The sequence below is a fragment of the Stegostoma tigrinum genome, chromosome 15 (assembly GCF_030684315.1).
Source record: "Stegostoma tigrinum isolate sSteTig4 chromosome 15, sSteTig4.hap1, whole genome shotgun sequence".
In the NCBI taxonomy this organism is placed as follows: Eukaryota; Metazoa; Chordata; class Chondrichthyes; order Orectolobiformes; family Stegostomatidae; genus Stegostoma; species Stegostoma tigrinum.
In genome coordinates this window covers 35483772-35505337 of record NC_081368.1, presented here as the reverse complement: position 1 = coordinate 35505337, position 21566 = coordinate 35483772, and the positions used below count along the sequence as shown (strand labels likewise).

The 21566-nt window shown below is 38.6% G+C and overlaps 1 protein-coding gene across 9 annotated transcripts in view; it reads left to right on the top strand.

Annotated features, from left to right (window-relative positions):
* Positions 1-21566, top strand: part of si:ch211-200p22.4 (phosphatidylinositol-binding clathrin assembly protein) — a 132593-nt gene that overhangs the window by 29298 nt on the left and 81729 nt on the right. For all 9 annotated transcript variants that reach the window (XM_048544735.2, XM_048544736.2, XM_048544740.2 and 6 more), the window contains 5 exons: positions 6901-7043; positions 10949-11024; positions 11178-11280; positions 11840-11933; positions 14960-15071. In XM_048544735.2, the coding sequence (XP_048400692.1) occupies positions 6901-7043; positions 10949-11024; positions 11178-11280; positions 11840-11933; positions 14960-15071 (528 nt within the window). The remainder of the gene's footprint in view (positions 1-6900; positions 7044-10948; positions 11025-11177; positions 11281-11839; positions 11934-14959; positions 15072-21566) is intronic.

The following is a 21566-nucleotide window of genomic DNA, read 5'->3' as shown; positions in this document are numbered from 1 at the left end:
GGTTAGGTTATTTTAGTTTTGGATAAGGATTAATCCACGACACAACATCGTGGACCGAAGGGCCTGTACTGTGCTGTACTTTTCTATGTTCTATGATGACTTTGTCCCAAGTATTGCTTCAAGTGATAGTCATGAAGAAGACTCATACTGGACTCCATGTTAACTCTTGTCTCTCCAGAGGTACTGCCAGACCTGCTGAGCTTCTCCAGCACATTTTTTTTGAAATTTCAGATTTCTAGCATCTTCAATATTTTTACTTTTATTTGAATGCTGTGCAGACATAGTACATAGCTGAGGATTCAAACCTATCCACGTTAATGATTTGCATCAACAGAGCAAGAGTAATGGATCGAAGTTTCAAGATACAATGCTATATATGATACAAGCTGTTTAAATGAGCGGGTAACAAGGTAACCATGCATAACACAGGCAAGTTTGAAATTATTCGTTATGGTAGTAAGAATAGGAAAAGTAGCACTTTTAACTGTTGATATTTAAAGACTTGGGTGTATTTCTACAAGTATAGGAAACCAATGTGCATCTGTATCAATCAATTAGGATGCGGATGGTATGTTGGGCTTTATTACATAGAGACTGATTGTACAAGAGAAAAAAACATTGCTACAGTTGTACAAGACTTGTAAAATTGTGGCAATATGAAATACAGCTGGAAATCTAAAATAAAAAGCAAAAGTGTTGTAAAGGTCAGCAGGTCTGTCAGCATCTGTAGAAAGAAGGAGTTACTGTTTTGAATCCGGATTGAATTTGACGCTTTGTGCCAAATTTAACTCAAAATGTTTCTGTTTCACTCTCCATATAGGCAGCTAGATTGCTGAACGTTTCCAGCACTTGCTGTTTTTATTCCTGGTATTACTGCATACAGTTTCACAAAGTCACAGAATTGTTATAATGCAGAAGAATCTATTCAGTCCATCCTATCTACGCTGACCGTCTGAATATTGTTTCTACCTAATTTATTGTCTTCTACCCTCTTGAATGCCTCAATTGAAACTGCCTCACTACACATTCAAGCAAGTTCATCTTAACCTCTCTGCCCGGCAACTGAAGTTTAGTGTACTTAATGATTTATTAACAGCCTTCGCTACCTATCCTAACATCTTTAACGCTTGCTTGCATGCCTAGTTTCCATTGTTCCTGCATTGCCTTGAGAATAGAACGTTTTAATTTATGCTGTCACTCCATGTCCTTTTATTCCAAAGTCCTTTGCCTCACACTTGTCTGCATTAAAATTGGCCGGCCACCCATCTGATCTACTCCTCCAATGTATGAATGTCCTCTTGAAGTTCTACACTGTCCTTCAACCAAGTTTTGCCCCATCTGCAGAATTTGAAATTGTGCCCTGCGCCCCATACACCACCCAGGTCAATTATATAAATCAGGATAAACAAGGATCCTAATCTTGCCCCCAGGGGACTTCGCTACAAACTACCTTCCAGCTCAAGAATACCCGTTAACCATTATTCTGTCTATATTCTCAGTCAATTTTGTACCCACATTGCTACTGACCACTTTTATTTCCACAACCTATAACTTTTCTCTCCAGTCTGCTGGGAATTGTATCAAATACCTTTTTTGGAAGTCTGAATGCGCCACATTCTCTTAAAATCTACGATAACTTGGATACGATTTCTCCCTTAAGGAATCATGCTGATTTTTTTTTTCCGAATCAATCTGCATTTTTTTCATTTGACTATTAATTCTATTCCAAATAATTGTTTCTCCACCAACTGAAGTTAAACTTGCCTGTCGGCAATTGTAGACCAATTTTTACAACCTTTTGAACAAAGGCTTAATGTTTGCAGTTCAAGCCCTCGAGCCACCCCTGTATGCAACATTTCTTCAGTATTGTTGGATGGATTTAATCCAGTCCCACTACCTTAACTTTTGAGTACTGACACTTTATCTCTACTACATACTCTATTAATTTTAAGCCCTTCTAACAACTGAGTTTCTCCCTCTGTCATCATGGTTTCAGTGGCATCTGCCTTGTAGGTAAAGACACATGCAAAGTATCCATTTAATGCCCCAGTCTTGCCTCATGCTGCCAAGTTTAAATCCTTTTTTTTCACCCTCTCTAGTAGCCCTAATACCATCCTATTAGTATTGAAGTGCTAATAGGGATTTGCCTCTACAGGTAACATGGTAGTTGCATTCTTATGTGACCTGACACTCTAGAAAATTGCATTATAGAGAAATTTCTCCCTGTGTAGCAGGAAGTTTGCATTATCCAAACAGCATCCACTATTCATCAATCATGTTACATTCAATTCGTATTAACGAATCACGCGTCATAGCAAAACTACCTGTATGTTAGCTGCCAGTCTCTTCTCAAAATCCCTCTTTATCTACTCTCTCTGAGTCTTCTGTATTTAGCTTGGTTCTCGACTGTTGAATACCTGACACCTGTCAAAACTTTTATTAATATCACTAAGGTTCACTAATGTCCTTTTAGAGAAGGAAACTGCCACCATTAAATGGTCTAGCCTACATGTGACTCCAGATCCACAACAATATGGTTGATTCTTTAAACTGCCATCTAGGCAGTTAGGGATGGGCAATAAATGCTGGCTAAGTCGGCAACATCCTCATCCCATGATTGAATTTTTTTTTAAGAAAAACATTTTTTTTTCTTCTTAATTGCATTTTTGTATCTCCTTTGCCATCCAATGGTGTCTGGATTTGTTTGTCCGATTTTTTTTTTCTCTTTTAAGGGCGTAGACCTTGACTGTGCCAAAGCCACCATTTCTTTTGAAGGTTGCCCACTGGTTTTTTTTTCCCTCCAATCTTTGGTTCTAGTCTCTCTGACTTAGTTGTGTTCTTTCCCATTTGAGGTTCACTCTACTGCTAGTTGATTATTCTTACTCTGGATTGACCAGTCTACTGTCATCCAAAATATTTGATGTGGAGATGTTGCTGTTTTATTGGGGTAGACAAACTCAGAAGTCACAGGACACCAGATTATAGTCCGACAGGTTTACTTGAAATCACAAGCTTTCAGAGTGCTGCTCCTTTGTCAGGTGAAGTCACTCAGTTCCAAGAGTCAGGTCTAATAGTGCCCCTTTCTTTTTGGACTGGATACATACTGCTGTTGGAAATTCTCAACACAATGGAAGAACATTTGTCCCTCGCTGCCCCTTTTATATCACCACTTGCTCTATCTATTTGTGCAATTAAAGTCCACCATTGTAACTATTCTATGCTGTTTATAGTTTACTGTAATTTCCTTGCAGATCTGGTCCTCTGCATCCTTCCCTGTAGCTGGTGGTCTGTGCAATTACATTGTTTGGTGCAATGTACTCTTCTTGTTCCTTGGGTCTAGCCAAATTGATTCTGCCCTTGAACTCTCTGAAACATTTTTCTTTCCCCAGTACTGCAGTGCATTCCTTAACAAAAACAAAATTACCAGGCTTCATCCTCTTTTTTTGTTCCTTCCCTATCTTTTCAGAGCTCCTTTATAACAACTGCCTACATGTAATCCAGGTTGTCTGTCCTGGATGTGAGGTTTGTGAGTTGTCCATATTTTAATATCATTTATTTGAAAATTTGGATTTGTGTTTAGTGGCCTAAATGGTTTTGGCCTACCTGAAGGGTTTAGTGATTACTTGTAGCTATTTCTATAGCTATAGTGGCTTTAGTTTCAAAGGTCAGTGGCTTTTTTATTTTAAGTGAAATCTTCACAATATAGGAAAAATCTTTTGGGTTTCAGTTTGCAGAAGTCTTGGATGATGTTGGATATGCAACAAGATGGTTTAGAAATCAGTTAAGTAGGTAACCTAAGCGTAAACAGTTTAACTTGAAAATTCCAGACCAGAAATGTTTGGCTACAACCCTGAAGACGTTGGTTAAAGCTGAGGCAGTCTATCAGATTCTTAAAATGAAGAATTGAAGCAACAGTTAAATTAAGTCTTATGGAGATGAAAGAGAAGGGAATTACCTCTGGTGTGAGAACTGTAAATGAGTGCTTTTGGATTATTGTGATTGTACTTTACGACATGACTCAATTTCAAACTTGTTGCATGGAAGCAGTCTGGTTTATTCCATTTTTGATTTCTTTCTCGTGGAAGAGACTTGTTATGTTTAAAAGAATATCAAATCTGCAACATTGTTTTTGGTGGAAAAAGTACCTCGTTAAAACAAAAAAATCAAACCAAAGTATGATCTACCAAACCATATTTCAGTCTGGTAGCTGACTTGTCCAGTATAACATCAGCTGGGATCTTCATATCACTGTATCAAAAACTCTTAAGACAAGCAGTGTTTGAAACTACCCAGTCTTTTTAACAGTGGTCCATGCATTCAGTTATAAGCAGTGTAACCTTGACTTAGATGTCCAACTCCACGTTAATTTATTTTTCTCTATATTATAACGCTATATGCTTCTGCACATTTCATGCCCTCCTCTGATATTACTTTCTCATTCTCTCCTGGTTCCCATATACCTGCGGAGTTAGTTTTTAAACCCTCCCTAACAGCACTAACAACACAAGCCATGAGGAACTTTTAGCCCTGGCTGTGTTCAGTTGCGATTCACGCACTGCCCCTGCTCCCAATCCTTTATTTTAGTGCTACCTGTCTCTTCTAATATTTTACACACTGTTTGGTATTCCTCCCTGATATGCACTTTAACACCAGCAATTCCCCAAAGAATTCAGTCCTTGCTCTGTTGGGACTGAATCTACAGGTGCCATCTCCCCGAGAAATCAGTCCTAATATCCCGGAATCTAAAGCCGTCCCTCCTACACAGTGTTTACAGCCATGCAGGCATCTGGTCTTATCTTCCTATTTCTGTATTCACTTTGTACCTGGAAATTTTAGGGGAAGTGGTGATATAGTGGTAAAGTTGCTGGACTAGTAATCCAGAACTCTGGGTTAATGTTCTGTGCATGTACTCGAATCCCTCTGGCAGCTACTGAAATTTAAATTCAGTACAAATCTGCAATCAAATGTTAGTTCAGTGGTGACCGTGTAATCAAATTGGCCTGTAGGGCAATGTCCTTTACCTGCTCTGCCCTATGTGATTTCTAGTTCCATAGCAACATAGTTGATGCTTGGATGCCCTCTGGGCAATCCAAGACAGGTATTAAATGTTGGCCTAGTCGGTGACAGTCATCAGTGTAGACCACAACTTCTGGCTCTGGCTCTCCTCACTTAATAATCCCTTATCAGCACCACGGAAGTAACTTGCTGTGGGGCCTTTTGCCCAGCGCCTTTTAAAACACAATCTCAACCAGACAGAAGGAACCAAATAGATGTATGCGAAAACCACCACCTCCAAGTCTGTCTGACTCCCCTCCTGACTTGGAGCGATGTTGCCATTCCATCAAAATCCTGAAGCTGCCTTCCAAACAACAGTATGTGGTTCGAGACGGCACCTCGCCCCACCTTCATGGGCAGTTAGTGATAGCCAATGGATACTAGCCAAGCAGCAGCATCCTGTGAACTTTTTTTTTTAAATGTCTACATTTTGTAGATAAGTCCTTATTTTGGCACAGTTGCAATAGTTGTATGTTAATGCGGCTTAACTATTTGCAGAAAGCAGTGACTTCAGTAACGTACCTTTTTTATTCAAGTCATACATGTATTCATTAAAAATGAGATGCAGGTAATCTTTTGCTCTCCCGTTCTCTAGAAGCAAGTCATCCTTAAGCCCAAGGTATTGCACAAGAAAAGATGACCTGAGACTGGGACTGCAGCTTATTGGGATATGTTTTCAGGAAAATTTACTTAATGTCTAACTGTTATACTGAATTGATTGTGACATTGCATTGCCTGAAATGCAGAATGTTTACTTTCTCAGCAATGAAACTTTTCTTGGGCTCCATTTGAATACCCCTTTCCAACCAATAGTCTATGGAATTATTTATTCAACCATTTTTGTCGAAATTAGTGCTGTTTCCACAAAATTGCTACTTGTTAAAAACCTGGTTTTCTTTTAACTTAATGATTAATGGAAACTAATTAACCCACAATTTAAATGATCTGGAGGTGCTGATATTGTACTGGGTAGACAAATTCAGAAATCACAGGCCAGATGCTGGAGAATGTTTCCAATGTTGTGGAAGCCCAGAATTAGGGGTCACATTCGAAGAATAAGAGGTAAGCGAATTGGGACTGAGCTGAGGAAGAATTTCTTCACTCAGATGTGAACCTGTGGAATTCTCTCCCTCAGGAAGCTGTTGGGGCCAGTTCATTAAGTATGTTCAAGAGGGAGCTGGACATGGCCCTTGCCACTAAGAGATCAAGGGGAATGGTGTGAGGGATGCTGAGATTGCACGATCAACTCTGATCTTGCAGATTGGTAGTGCAGGCTGAAAGGATGGAATGCCCTACACCACTTGTCTTCTATGTTTCTAGCTCTACTGGTTGGTCCATTAAATACGTCTGTGCTCATTACCATCACCTGCTTTAAAATGAAATTTTGTTGGCCAAGAAGACATTGAATCAATGTTCATTTTATCTGTGCTTCCACTTGATGTTAAAACGTTAATGATGCCAGATCAAAGTCCTTGTTTAACTTGCAGACAATGAGTGATTTTGTGTCAAGTCATAGAGATGTACAGCATGGAAACAGACCCTTCCGTCCAACTTGTTCACGGTGACCAGATATCCTAAATTAATGGCATTTACTGGCATTTGACCCATATCCTTCTTTTAAACCCTCCCTATTCGTATACCCACCCAGATTCCTTTTAAATGTTGTAATTGTGCCAGCCTTCACCACTGCATATTTGTTTTTGCTGAATTCCTAAGTTACGTCTGGGTGTAGTGGAACACTTCAAATAAAAGCTCTAGTAGAAATTTAAGGACCGATTTTTGGGTGGGGGGAACGCCAGAACCAGAAATGTCTGTTTAATTGCCTTTATACTGTTCTTTTTCTAGACTTAATCCAATGTACCAATGAGATGAATGTGAACATACCACAAATGGCAGATACTCTGTTTGAAAGGGCAACAAACAACAGCTGGGTTGTGGTGTTTAAAGCTTTAATCACAACGCATCATTTGATGATGTATGGGAATGAGGTAAGTGTTATCAATCAAATTGCATTTAGGGGAGGCAATGGCCAAGTGGTTTTATCGCTGGACTGTTAGTCCAGAGACCTGGATAACACTCTAGGGACCCAGGTTCAAATCCTGCCACAACAGATTTGGAATTTGAAATCAATAAAATATCTGGAAAAAAGAATCTATTGAATCCATTGCTGATTGTCAGGAAAAACCCATCTGGTTCACGAATGTCCTTTAGGGAAGGAAACTGCCACCCTTATCTGGCGTGGCCTACATCTGACCCCGGGCCTGTAGCAATGTGGTTGACTCTGAACTGCTGTCTGGGCAATTAGGGATGAGCAATAAATGCTGCCTAGCCAGTGATGTCCTCATCCCATAAAGAATCAAAAATTATCGGCTAGTATTATTTTGGAAACATTTAGCATAAATTTTTAACCAGGTTGGGCAAGCTCAAAATTTCTATTTTTAGTAAAGCTGTTGCTTGCTCGGGTATGCCACGCTATGGTAAGGAAGTGTTTTGACTTCTATTCTGTGTTTAAAGCTTTGTCTTTAAAGATAATGATTTAGATAGGTGAGAGACATTCCAGTGTTCTTGCCCTAACTACATAGTAGATTTGTACCTGAAGCTCTTTATTCTGATCCCTATCCCCTAAAATGGTCATTATGCAATCAGACTCAACAGGCAGTCCGCTCTAACGGAGGGCTAGCCTAGGCCATAGTGGACGATTGGTATGCTATTTCCTTTGTGGTTAGCTATTCAGCAGAATTAAATGCACAGATTCTGTGTTTTCTAATCTTTAGATTTGGTTTTCCTTGCAACGTTAGCCGATTTAAATTGCCAGGAAAGTATCCACACTTATCTACAACAATTATTATTCTATTTTTGTGTTCCCGTCAGAACTTCGGGGCTTACGATCAGCTTTTTTGCATGTAAGCTTACAAATGTGAGAAATAGAATTGACAGATATTGATACCTTTGCTCTGAAGTAATTGTATTAAGTTAGGATAATCTTCTTTTTAAAAAAGTGGACCTAGATTTACAAATTTGAGAATAATAGCAATCTTAAAAGGTATCTTGAGTTTAAAAAATAGGCATTCAGTGATGGTGTCTTAATGATTCTTTTTTTATAATACCGCAAACAAATGTAATTCTGATATTTGAAATACGTAAATGCGTGTATTTTTCAATGTCAGAATAGCATGTGACACAAACCTTGGTATGTTTTACCACTACTTCATAATCAGTAGTGATGTGTATGCCTTTTACATCTATATTTAACCCATTACGGTTTGTTGTTTTTATTTGTATACTTTCCATGAAAGAAGCTACTTTGAAGTATTCCATCTACCAACTTAAGTACAACACCATCTTAAAGATAAAAACAATGCTGTGTGGATGTTGGAAATCTGAAAGCAGTGTTGCAGAACTTCAAGCCTGGTAGCATCTGTGGAGAGAGCAACAAATAACACTTTTGAGTCTGTGACTTCACAGAAGAAATTGGAAAATTGTGTTTTTTATACCATGGGTAGTGGGGGGTGGGGGTGGAAGGAGCATATGGAACAGACTACAGGGGTGCTCAGAGCCAAAGACAACAGGGTTGCTAATAATGGTGAAGGGAGCATAGATGTACAAAGGGTGTAAATGAAACAGGAAGAGAGAAAATTGCCCCACTTTCTCAGAGTAAAGTTTACATTTCAAATAAATAGCTTTTGGTATCTGAGCTTGGATTTATTGCGATGATCTTCCACTGAACTGACCACCACTTCAGACAGAAAATAAACCAAAGCATGTACTTTGCTTTTTGAAAAGTACAAGGCCTTGAATCAACTGAATTTGACTTCCTAAGAATGAATACTGAATCCTGTTTTCCTGAAAAATGTAAATGACTTTACTGTCTGCAGGTTTCCTAAAAGCCAAAGACTGCATACATAAGAAAATTGCTTTGGCTGTCTCCTCTGATTTGCATTAGGCCAAAGTGGAAATCTGTGACTGTTTAAGATAAATGTTGGATGATACTCATCTAGTGATGATGATGGTACTTCATCAAATTTCTATGTAATAGAAATGAATTATCTAGTCATTAGTCTTACATTTTGGAGTGACACAACATAGATTCTCTTTCTGTCACTTACCATTTCCCAAAATAAGTTGTATTTTAAGATATGGTCCAGTAGTAAAGGAATCGCCTCTGGTCAAGCTGCTTTAATTTTATTAAACTGTAATCCTGACTGCAACAGTATCAGGCCTGTTGTATTGATCCCTGAGCATTTTGTTACCTTGTCTTAAGGGGTGGTCTGTTACCTTTCTCGGATGAAATTCTAAATAAATTATATCCATCGTTCAGCCTTAGTCGTTTAGGTCCCTATTCATTGTCTTGGTGATTTTGCTTGATATTTAAAAGGCATTTGGATAGGTACACCAATAGGAGAGGTTTGGAGGGAAATGGGCTAAAAGCAGGCAGTTGGGACTGCTTTAGTTTGGGGAAACTTGGTTGTCATGAAATAGTTGGACTGAGGGACTGTTTCCTGACTTGGCTACTAGCTTGGTGCGCTCAGCTGGATAACTAGGCTTTGGTAGTGTCTTAAACAGGTAGATAATGCATGTATTTATATTCTAGCAAATTGATATATCCAGTGCCCTGCCTCTTGCAATTTGAACCTATTTTCAGTGACAGGGCTGAAATAACTTTTATCTCAACTAAAGTAGGAAATTAGTTGGATTATATTTCTTTGTTTCATAAATTCATGTCATTTTGGAACCTGAACTAGAGCAAATTGGAACCTGTTATAAACAGTATTTGAGCTTAAAACATGGGTCATGCCATATTGTTTTCTTTTTGCTGTGAAAGTAATTAAGAATGCAACGAAGCATGTTGACTCCAGGTAACTGCTTTAAGAAACTGGCTAAAATGGTTCTCTTCCTGAACAAACCCTTGTTTCATCACCTTTGTTTAAAGCACAAAATTTTATATTTGTGAAGTGCATTTTTGATACAAAGATAAAATCTTAGTTTGGAAGCCATTAGTTTACTTGTGAACTCCACAAGATCTTCTATAACTTCCCCCACCTCCTGCCTGATCCGTAGCTGAATAGAGCACGATAAGTGCAGTTGGATCTTCCTAGATCATTGCAGATGTTTTATGTATTTAAGTGTGACAAAGTTGTTCCACTGTTCAGAGAGAAGGTGAGAGTAGCGTGGAAGTTGGAAGCAATTGATTTTAATTTTTCCAAATGAGAGCAGGAAGCATCACCTACATGGGCATCTGTGTACTGGCAAAAGATTTGTAAGACAGGACCTGTTGGGACGGTACAAGGAATGTTCCACATAATCCACAAAGACACAGGCAGAAAGAGGACCCATTCCAGTACCCACAGCAGGAGCTTTTTATTTAGACAGAATGAGGGAAGTCTTAGAACCATAATAGGATTCCCATTGTCCTCAGTTTCCATCCCAGCAGCCCTTGTATTCAAAGTAGCATCCTTTGCCATTTCCACCACCTCATGCGTTCTTCCACCCACCCTCACTCTGGATCGATGCTTTGGCACTTCACAACCATTATCATCCACACTTTTTCCTTTTACTGTATAATACCTTTGATTCCGAATCTCTCTTGCCCTCAAACCGTTTTCTTTTGACCTTCCACACTCTTCCACTTGCTCATCCCCACCTTTTTCTCAACACTGTAAATCCTGTTACGCTTCCAACTTTTGTCAGTACCAAAGAAGAGTCATGTTGTGCTCAAGAAGTTAACTTTGTTTTTGTCCCCACGGATTTTGCTGGACCTGTTGAGTTTCTCCAGCACTCTGTTTTATTAGAGGAAATTGTGTGTTTTCAAAATCTGCATAAGGTCCAATAATTTTGATATTGACACTGATGCACTAAACTTCATTTACCAGCTAATGACTTTTCTTTCTTGCAGCGTTTTATACAGTATTTGGCTTCAAGAAATACTTTGTTCAACTTAAATAATTTTTTGGATAAAAGTGCCATGCAAGGTAAGTTGTATTTGAGTAAAGAAAACAATATTTTTAGATACAATCAATATATGCAAATTATTAAAGGCCGCATCACTTGCTCTTGCTCTTTTTCAGATTAATAGTGTAAATAAACTTAATGTCGACTGTAACATTTTTCTTCCTTTCTTGTAGGATATGACATGTCCACTTTCATCAGACGATATAGCAGATATCTTAATGAAAAAGCACTCTCGTACAGACTAATGGCAGTTGACTTCACCAAAATGAAAAGAGGGTATGTCTTACCCTAGTAGGCACACAAGGCTTAGATAACTTTGATAATATATTTAGTAATGTTGGCCTGAATCCTTTGTAGCAGTTGTTAGGATTAATTAATACACAGATTTTGCACTTTCTTTTCAATATTATCTTTTTCTTAATCTGTCTTTTAAAAGTTAGCATTAATATCCTGTACATTTTCATAATGAAACACCTCTATCCAACAGACTTTTTGTGGTCTATCATGTTTCTTTTTTAAACAAAACTATTAAAGAAAAATAAATTATAACACTTTTTTTGAAAGAAAGATAGTAGAAACAATATTACAAGATATGAAGTTTACTTGTGCATAAAAATTTTTATAGCTTATCATTCAAACTGTTGATGCAGCCTGTCACTTAGCAAACAACATCATTGTCTGCTAATTCTTGTAGATGTATGAAACATCTGAACATTGTTGCAGTTTGCCTGACAAATGTATTGTATTTCCTTCAGCCAGATAATGAGTGGAAGAAATCTGCAATTGGTATTTTTAATGTATAGATTATGCAGTTACATTTTGTATGCTGTTATAGGATGGATGGAGTAATGAGAACAATGAATACAGAGAAATTGCTGAAAACTCTGCCTCTTATACAGAATCAGCTGGATGCACTCCTGGATTTTGACGTATGTACAATTTTTTTTAGTATATCCTACCCAATGATTTTGCTTAATTATTTCTGTTGTTAGTAGTCGGTCTATATCTTTGAAAATGTTTGCTTTTTGTGGGGGATAGTCTTTATCAAATGTGATAATATCTTGTTTTTAATTACAAAAATCAATTCCGTTTTATTTCTTTGGTGTTTAATCTCTAGTAATAATGCACGTAGGCAATTAATGCCCTTCCATGTGCCCTCAGTGGTGGGAGGAAGGGATTTAATCAAGTGGGAGGCAATTAGTTGGGGATTCAGTTCTACTCGTTCTTTGTGGCAAGGGCCATGGACAGCTTTTTTGCCCTGCTGCCAATTAATGCTCCTTAAGGGTCTCATTCACCACTGCTGATAGGGTGCTTGTAATGCAGGGAGCATGACCAGCAAATCCGTATGCTGCTGTTTGTGGGCTCTCGGGGTGCGAGGTGTGGTAGTCCCTTGATCAAAGACACTTGGTGCCTGATCAAGGAACTGAGGATCAGGAAAGAAGGTGACCATTTAAATGTTCAACTCAGCTGGGTGAAGAATAATCTTTGGCCAGCATTTATTTTCTTTCAACTGTTTGAATTGTTTCAATTTTTTTGACTTGGAGCTGAGTACAGAAAGTGGTCCACATCTAGAGTCATGCAATTGAAAAAGAGAATTGGCAGATCATTCTTAATCATCTGCCATTGCATAGCCGTGGCCTGGGATCCAATCACTATTGTAGGACTTGGGTGAGTGCCGTACCACAGCAGCTACCACCTGCATGCTGGTGTTGCCACTGAATCATGGTTCTGGCCTCTAATTGGCTGGCTGTTCTGAGCAGGTCCAACTTCTCTGCCTGGGATTCTTGACCCTGGTGGAAGACCAGCTGCTGGCATTACTGTGTATGAGTGACAAATGATATGGTGGACCTCTCTAAAAGGGGTTAACATGGGGCTATAGCTGGATCTCCAGCTGTTTGCCTCTATTAAAGACTGTAGTCTGAGTATTGTTGGTCTGCTGGGAATATAGAAGCAGGGAATTAGAGCAGATTGATCAGTTTGTTTCCATTAGCCCAGTAATCAATGGTAATCTTATTTCAAACCACGCTATTCTGTTATATCTTTGTGAAATTTTACTTTGAAAATTAAGTTGGTGTTACAAACCTAAAGTGGGGTATAATTGATGCTTCCTTCTCATTCGTAAGAACGTTGTTTATAATGCCATTAAAATCTTGTGCTCCACAACTGACATTTCTATATCGGATGTTGATGCAATAGAATTTTAAATTCTTCATTTTAACATACATGTTATGTATTGAAGCTCAAAACAAGCTTGAGCAGCACCTCATCATTCTGGTAAACATTTTACAGTCTTTCAGACTTAACTTTGAGTTCAACACTCTCAAACAAATAATGGCAATGCCATTGGTCTAGAAATACAGACTCTCAATCTAATATTCTAGGGACATGGGTTTGAATCACACTGTGCAAATGGTGAAATTTTGAATTCAGTAGCAAACCGGACTTGAGAAATAGCTAAGATAACAAAGTGTGGAGCTGGATGAACACAGCAGGCCAAGCAGCATCTCAGGAGCACAAAAGCTGACGTTTTGGGCCTAGACGCTTCATCAGAGAAGGGTCTAGGCCCGAAACGTCAGCTTTTGTGCTCCTGAGATGCTGCTTGGCCTGTTGTGTTCATCCAGCTCCACACTTTGTTATCTTGGATTCTCCAGCATCTGCAGTTCCCATTATCATTGAGAAATAGCTACCCTAGTGATAGCCATGTAACCTCTCGATTGTTGCAAACACCCATCTGGTTCCTTTTAATGCTGTTCACAGTAGGAAATGCACCATCCTTACCAGGCCTCGCTGTATATGATTCCAGTCCCACAACAATGGGTTGACTCTTGACTGCCCTCTGGCCGAGGCTGTGATGCTGACACATGAACAAATTAAAATAAAGAGGCCGTCCATTTTGATTCCTTTGCATTTTTCTATTTTTTTCTGTTTTTTGCTTTCAAGCTGTAGGCACTTTTTTTTGTTTCTTTCCTTGCCTTATCACTATTCCTTTTCACCCTCCTAAGACTTTTTTTATGTCATTCAATCTCTCCTGTTTACCACATTATCTCTTTTCCTCATCTTTGCTCAAAACTGATTGCATCTGTAACCTTTCCCAGCCCTGACATGAGGTCACCAACCTGAAACATTTAACTGTTTCTTTTTCCACAGATGTTGCCTGACCAGTTGAGTATTTCTAGCATTTTCTGTTTTTGTTTTGAATTTTTAAACCATCTGCAGTATTATGCATTTATTGAAAAGCAGAACTTTGAGCTTGTACTGTTCCACAATCTTTCCACCAGTGATGACATCATTTGCTTGCAGAATGAAATTCTGTGCATTTAAGTTCTGATGTACTGGTGTAACATTACTACTTCTCACAATAAATTATGCTGTCTAAGTCGGGTTGGTCTTTTAGTTTTCCTTCCAGTTTTGCTGAATTATCCCCATCCACATAGCATCTTTTGTAGTTAGTAGAGAGTTGGCTTAATTTCGTTAATGTAGGATAGATTGGAATTGGGGTTGAAAAGCATTGTATTAATCTTTTGCGTTTCCCATTCATGAAATAATAATTTCTTTATGAACATCCTTAAATTTTAGCATTTGCTTTCATTTATACTGTGCTCTGACTTTTGGTTTAAAGGAATCTACCTAAGGGAACTGCTATCTGTCTCACCTGTACTGACACTCTAGGTGAAATTCTTCTTACTAAGTTGTGACTTGATTATCAATCAACTGCATAATATCTTTTTATAACTTAAATTCCTGCCATACATTTGAGTAGCAACAATCCAGCTGCTCCAGTTAGAGATTGACAACTTTGCAGTTATCTTTTCCAGACATATTAATGGATTACTTCAGGCAAGTTTCAGACTTTGATCTACTTTGGAAGCTGAAGTCAAAGTTCAGTCTGTTTTGAATTTTTTAAATCATTGGATGCTGTTTTTAACATAAATTTCCTGTTTTTTTTTGGATACAGGCAAATCCAAATGAGCTGACAAATGGAGTAATAAATGCTGCCTTTATGCTACTGTTCAAAGATTCAATCAGGCTTTTTGCTGCCTATAATGAAGGGATCATCAACTTACTGGGTGAGCAATTAATTAGGTGGAAGTTCGGCTTTGAATAAGAGTTTGAACAGAAGGCAAATTACAATGTTGTTCTAGTTCACTCTGCTCCCTACAATGAATCTGTCTTTTAGTAAGGTATTTCATGCAGACCAGGTTTGTCCAACTTTATTCTGTATCTGTTCTCGGAGGTCAAATCATGCCATCTGTTCCTTTTAAATGCAAAAAGTGGTAAAGTTACTCACTTTCTGGGTAACAATTCTGCTTTCACTATCTTTTTAATTTGTTTTAATTAGGAATATGTCCTGTAAGTGTTTTTTTTTTGAGGTCTTTACAGTCTATTCTTGGATACCTTTTCTGATTAAGCACTTATAGTATTTCCCAACTGCTGTCCCATAGCTTGTGCAAATAAAAGTACAGACTTGCATCTCCAGTTTATAGAGTGTTAATTTGGGGGCCACATAGCAACTGAAGTTCCACCTCCATTGTGCAAAATACGTCTTGAGTTTTTTTACAACAGTTAGAACTGTTCCCAAGATAACATTGAGTTTGTTTTTGCTCTATTCGTAGTGATAAACAGTTGGGGGTGTGAATTGGAACAGAACTTTTATACAATAGACCTGAAACAGGAAAAGACCATTCAGGTTTCTCTATAAATTGTCTCACTGGAGATAAACGGTCTAACTTAATTTTTTATGCTTTAGTTTTCCTTTTTGATACTTTTATGATACTTTATCCCCCCATGTCTGGCTCCCTCTTAATTGTAAATAGCCTGGAATCACTTGTCAATTAATCATTTCAAATAATTTTTCAACAACACACAAGCATAAAGAAGGTGTTTCAAAAGTGGTGGGAGAACGCTTAATACGAAGTAGTCTTTTCTGTCCACAATCATTCCTGAACCTTGAATCGTAGTTTCCGAAGAATATCGACCATAAACCTTATGCGAGGAATGTTGGAGGTAGTACCATGTGAGTGGTAGGACAGGCTATTTGACCCTTCAAGACTGCTCCTTCTTTCAGTAAGATAATGGCTGATCCAGTTGTGGTCTCAATTCCATCTTCCTGTCCATAACTCTTGATTCCTTTAGTCTATCAGATATTTTCTTTAGATTAGCCTTGAATAAATTTCATGACTGAGCCTCCATTGCTCTTTTGGGAAGGCAGGTCCACGGATTAACAATCCCTTGAGAGGAAAAAATTCCGATTTTTAAAAGAATGCCATTGTATTCTGTGTGTTTTCTAGTTCTAGTCATTCCCTGCTGCCTAGAGGGAGTACCTTTCTAGTATCCATCCTACCAACTCCCTCAATTTTTTATGTTTGATAAGATCAAATTCAATTCTTCTACACTCAAGGATAAGCCCAACCTGTTAACATCTATTCATAAAATAAGCCTATCCTAGGCAGCAGTCAAATGGACATTCACTGAACTGCTTCTGAGGCAATTATTTCCGGTTACAAACCAAAAACCTAATATTGGACACAATAATCTAGATATGTTCTTGCTAAGACACCTGTACAGCTGGAGTGACAATTTGCTAATTTTACATTCCATTCCTCTAACAATAAATACCGACATTCTATTTGTGTTTCTAAACATTTGCTGTAACCACCAACTAATGTTTTGTAATTAATGTACAAGAATACCCACATCTTATTGTACCTTTTAATAACTTCTAGAATCAGAATTGTTTGGTGCTAGATGAGGCCATTGAGCACATTGTCTGCACAAGCTCTCCCAGTGAGCACTATGACAGTGCCATTGCCCCATAGCCCTGGACGTGATGATTATTCAAGTAATCATCCAGTGATGTCTTGAATGTCTTGTTTGAATAACCAGAACTCCAGGCAGTGCCTTCCAGACCTTAACTACTTGGTGCATAACAAGTTTTCTTTTCTTGCATCACATTTTGCATCTTTTGCGAATCATTTTAAATTTGTGTTCTCACATTCTTGCTCCTTTTACTGTTGGGATCAGTTTCTTCTTAGCTACTCAGTCCAGATTGCTGGTGATTTTGAAAATTTCAATTAAATCTCTTCTCTTCTGGGCCTTGTCCTCTCCAAGGAAAACAATCACAAATTCTCCTGTCCGTCTTCATAATTGAAGTTTCTCATCCCTGGGATCACTTGTAAACCTGCTCAGCCCTCTATTTTATGCTAAAGTGTCTTGCCTGGATTTGGACACAGTGCTTTCTCTGAGCTCTAGTATGTTCTGCAAATTCAGTACAACTTCCTTGCACTTGCATACTTTTATTAATAGAGATATAGAATGCAATTGCAAGTTTTTATAACTGGTTGCTCCACATCACAGGTATAGAGTTGTACAGCATGGGAACAGGCCCTTTGGTACAACTTGACCGTGCCACCCAGATATCCTAAATTAATCTAGTCCCATTTAGCCCAAATCCCTCCCAACCCTCCCTATTCATGTACCCATCCAAATACTTCTTAAATATTGTAATTGCACCAGTTTTCTCCACTTCCTGTTCCACTTCCACTTGGGAGGTGATGGTCTAGTGGTATTATTGCTGGACTGTTAGTTCAGAAACGTATAACATTCTGGGGACCCGGGTTCGAATCACGCTGCAGCAGATCATGGAATTTGAATTCAGTAAAATATCTGGAATTAAGAATCTAATGATGATCATGAATCCATTGTTGATTTTTGGAAAAACCCATCTGCTTCACTAATGTCCTTTAGGGAAGGAAACGGCCATCTTTACCTAGTCTGGCCTATGTGTGACTCCAGACCCATTGCAATGTGGTTGACCCTGAACTGCCCTCTGGGCAATTTGGGACAGCCAGCGACATCCTCATCCTGTTAATGGTTTTAAAAGGAAACAAGCACCATCCTCTGCATGAAATTGTTACCCTTGGGGTCCCTTTTATATTTTTCCCCTTTCACCTTAAACCTATGTCCTCTAGGTTTGGACTCCCCTGTCCTGGGAGAAAGACCTTGTCTATTCATCCTATCCATGCCCCTCATACCTTTATAGACCTCTAAGGTTACCCCTATGTCTCCAACAACCCAAGGAAAATAGCCCAGCCTGTTTAGCCTCTCCTTATAGCTCAAACCCTCCAAACCCAGCAATATCCTTGTAAATCTTTTCTGAACCCTTTCAAGTTTCACAACACCAATCCCATAGCAGGGAGACCAGAATTGAATCCAGTATTCCAAAAGTAGCCGAACCAATGTCCCGTACAGCCCCAACATGACATCCTAACTCCTATACTAATGCACTGACCAGTAAAGGCTAGTGTACCAAACATCACCTTCACTACCTGAAACTTCACTTTCAAGGAACTATGAAGCTGCACCCCAAAGTCTCTTTGTTTGGCAACAGTCATCAAGACCGTTCCATTAAGTGCATAAGTCCTACCTTGATTTGCCATACCAAAATGCCTCATTTATCTAAATTGCATCTGCTACCCCTCAGCCCCTGCCGTTTTTAATAATTTATGAACAGACGTACATATGGATCTGTTTATGCACATATTTTTCGAGTAATACTGTACTTTTCATCTTACTGCGTCTGTGACCATACCTGAACTTGCGGTTCTTCCACAAACTTGTATCACTTCATGTTTCTCAGCATTGAACATCACTTGCCACCTATCTTCTTGCTCCAACTTGTCGAATGCCCTATTTGAGGTTCTATATGGTCCTCAAGTTTACAATGCTTTCAAATTTTGCATCCACAGACTTGGAAATTGTCCGTTTTGCACCAAGGTCTAGATCGTTAATGTACATCAGGAAAAGGACCCCATTCCCCACCTCCATCTCCATGGCAGACCTCCTTCCAACCTGAAAAAGCTTATTAACTCTTAGTGTCTTCAATCATTCAGCCAAATTTATAGCCATGGAGGTACCATCCCTTTTAACCCATGCACTCTGACTTTATTGACAAGTCTGTTGTTTAACACTGAATCAAACACCTTTTTGGAAGTCCCATGTACGTCACATACAAAGCATCATCCTCATCAACCCCCTACCTTTACAAAACGTTTTATTATTAAAACATGATTTTCTGTTAAGAAATCCATGTCGACTCTCTTCAGTTAATCTCTATATTGGTTCATGTGACCACTAATTCTATCCCAAATAATTGATTCTAAATGTTTCCTCACCACTGAAGTTAAATTAACTGACCTCTAATTGCTGGGCTTGTGTGTACCCCTTTTTTAATAGTTCTCCCCTCTTCTGACACCACCCCAGAATCTTAAAAAGAATGGCAAAAGTTATTGCCAGTGTCTCCATATTTTCTCACACTCTTCCTTCATCCTTGGATGCATTTTTCCAGTCCTGGTACCATTGTTTCGCTGATTTATATATTTTTTTTAAAGCACTGAAGTCTATCCAATACCATCACCTTTTATAATTTTGAACCCTTCCGGTGAATGAATTTCCTCCTCTATTACCATGGACTGAGTAATATCTGCTCTCTAGTTGCAAACTCATTCTATATCTCAGCCATAAGTAAACTTCCTTTTGGTCCCTAATTGGCCCTGCTCCTTTTTTTTTTAAAAACGTTCCCATTCATACTACTTGTATGCTTGTAAAAGAGTTGACGTTCACTTTGTCAGACGACAGTCTCTTTTCATGGTCCCTTTTTACTTTTCTCTCATTTTGTTTTATATCTTCCTTCTGAACATTGATCAGCTTGATTCTCAATTGTATTTTCTACTTGATGCATGTCGTGAGCATACCTTTTGTTCTTCATCTTAATTTCTAATCCTTTATAATTCAAGCAGCTTTGGATTTGTTTGCCCAACTTTCTAATTGCGGGAATATAACTTGACCATACCTGAACCATGTATTGAATTAGCCAGATTTCTGAAGAAGGGCCTAGATCTGAAACGTCAACCTTCCTGCTCCTCTGAATGCTGCTTGGCCTGCTGTGTTCATCCAGCTCTCCACCTTTGTCATCCCAGGAACTGCAGATGCTAGAGAATCTACTATCTTGAATTAGCCTACTGTTTAACTGTAAATTTGCTTTCAGTCTTGCCTGATTGATTTGAAGTCAGCTGTCTCCCAGTTCTTGTTCTGGATTGTACATTTGTTTTTTTTTCCACTGTCATTTTTAAACCTTATGATACAATAACCACTGTTCCCTAAATGTTTCATTTCTGCTGGCATTTGATCTGTTTGGCCCAACTCTTTCTCAAGAACCATGTCTAGTAGTCCTAGTGTCCCAGAAATCAAAAGCCCTCCCTCCTGCATCATCTTTCCAGCCAGGCATTCATCTGACCTATCCTCCTATTTTCGTATGGCACTGGGAATAATCCAAAGATTACAACCTTTCAGTTCCTGCATGCTAATTGCCTATCTAGTTTCCTAAATTATGATTGCAGAACTGTTCCCTTCCTCTATGCTGATGGTACCAATGTAGAACATGACTGCAGCCTCTGGCTGATCACCCTTGTCGAGATCATGTTGAACCAGGAAGGTAGTATGCCACCTTGAAGTCACATCTGCACCTGCAGAACTGCTTATTTTTATCCCCTACCAAATAGAAACCCCCATTGCTACTGCAGTTCCAATTGTCTCTCTTCCCTCCTGTGCTGGTGAACCATCTGTGGTGCCACAGGCTTAGATTGTGTAGCATTACTTCGAGGAATGGTTGACCTATGCAGTGACCAGATAGAAAACTGCTTAATAAGTAACATGGTTTTGGGAAATTCCTGCACCACCTGTCTGGTTTATTTGGTAGTCATCCATTCTTTATTTGCCTGCATGTTACTATCTTTGTGACAACTGCCCTAAGTGTGCTATTGAGGTGTTCCTTTGCCTCAGGTAAATCCCACAATGACTTCAGCTTTTGCTGAACTCTGAAACCTGGAGCCCAAGCTCCCTCATCTAGTGACAGTTGAACACGTGATTGTCTTGGTACTGGTTGTGTTCACAATATTGCACGTGCACCAGATTGGATATGCATATGTTCAAGCTCTGCCATACTTTGAGTAGTTCAAAAGTAATTTTAAACTGGAGATTAGAGACTAGAAATTAGTATTATTCATCCATACTAACTAATCAGTCTCCATTTCACTGCTAATAAGTTGAATACCTAAAGACGGAATGAATTCCTGCAGGATTCAAAAAAAGAAAAGCACCTTTTTCTCCCCCCCCACCTCGCCAAACTGCTCTAACTTGTCCAAAGCCTAGCACTCCATTCAGGCTGCGCTGTATAACAGTGACTTTCAGTTAATTCCTAAATGCTAAATACAAGCAAATTTTGATTTTGAGAAAGAGATTAACATTCCTTCAACTCCCCAAATTCTCATTACTACATTTAATATACATTTGGCGCTTTAATTGCTTTTCCTATTTAAATAGTTGTAGAAACTCTTACTACCTGCTTTTATATCATCTTCTATTTTCAAAAAGAGAAAAGTTGTATAAAACTCAAGTCTAGGGAATGAGTCTGGATAAATAAATAATTTGCCATTTGTCTCTTTGAAGAATTAGTTGTTTAAACTAGTTTTTAAGCAAAAACAAATAGATGAGAAAGCTGCTTATCT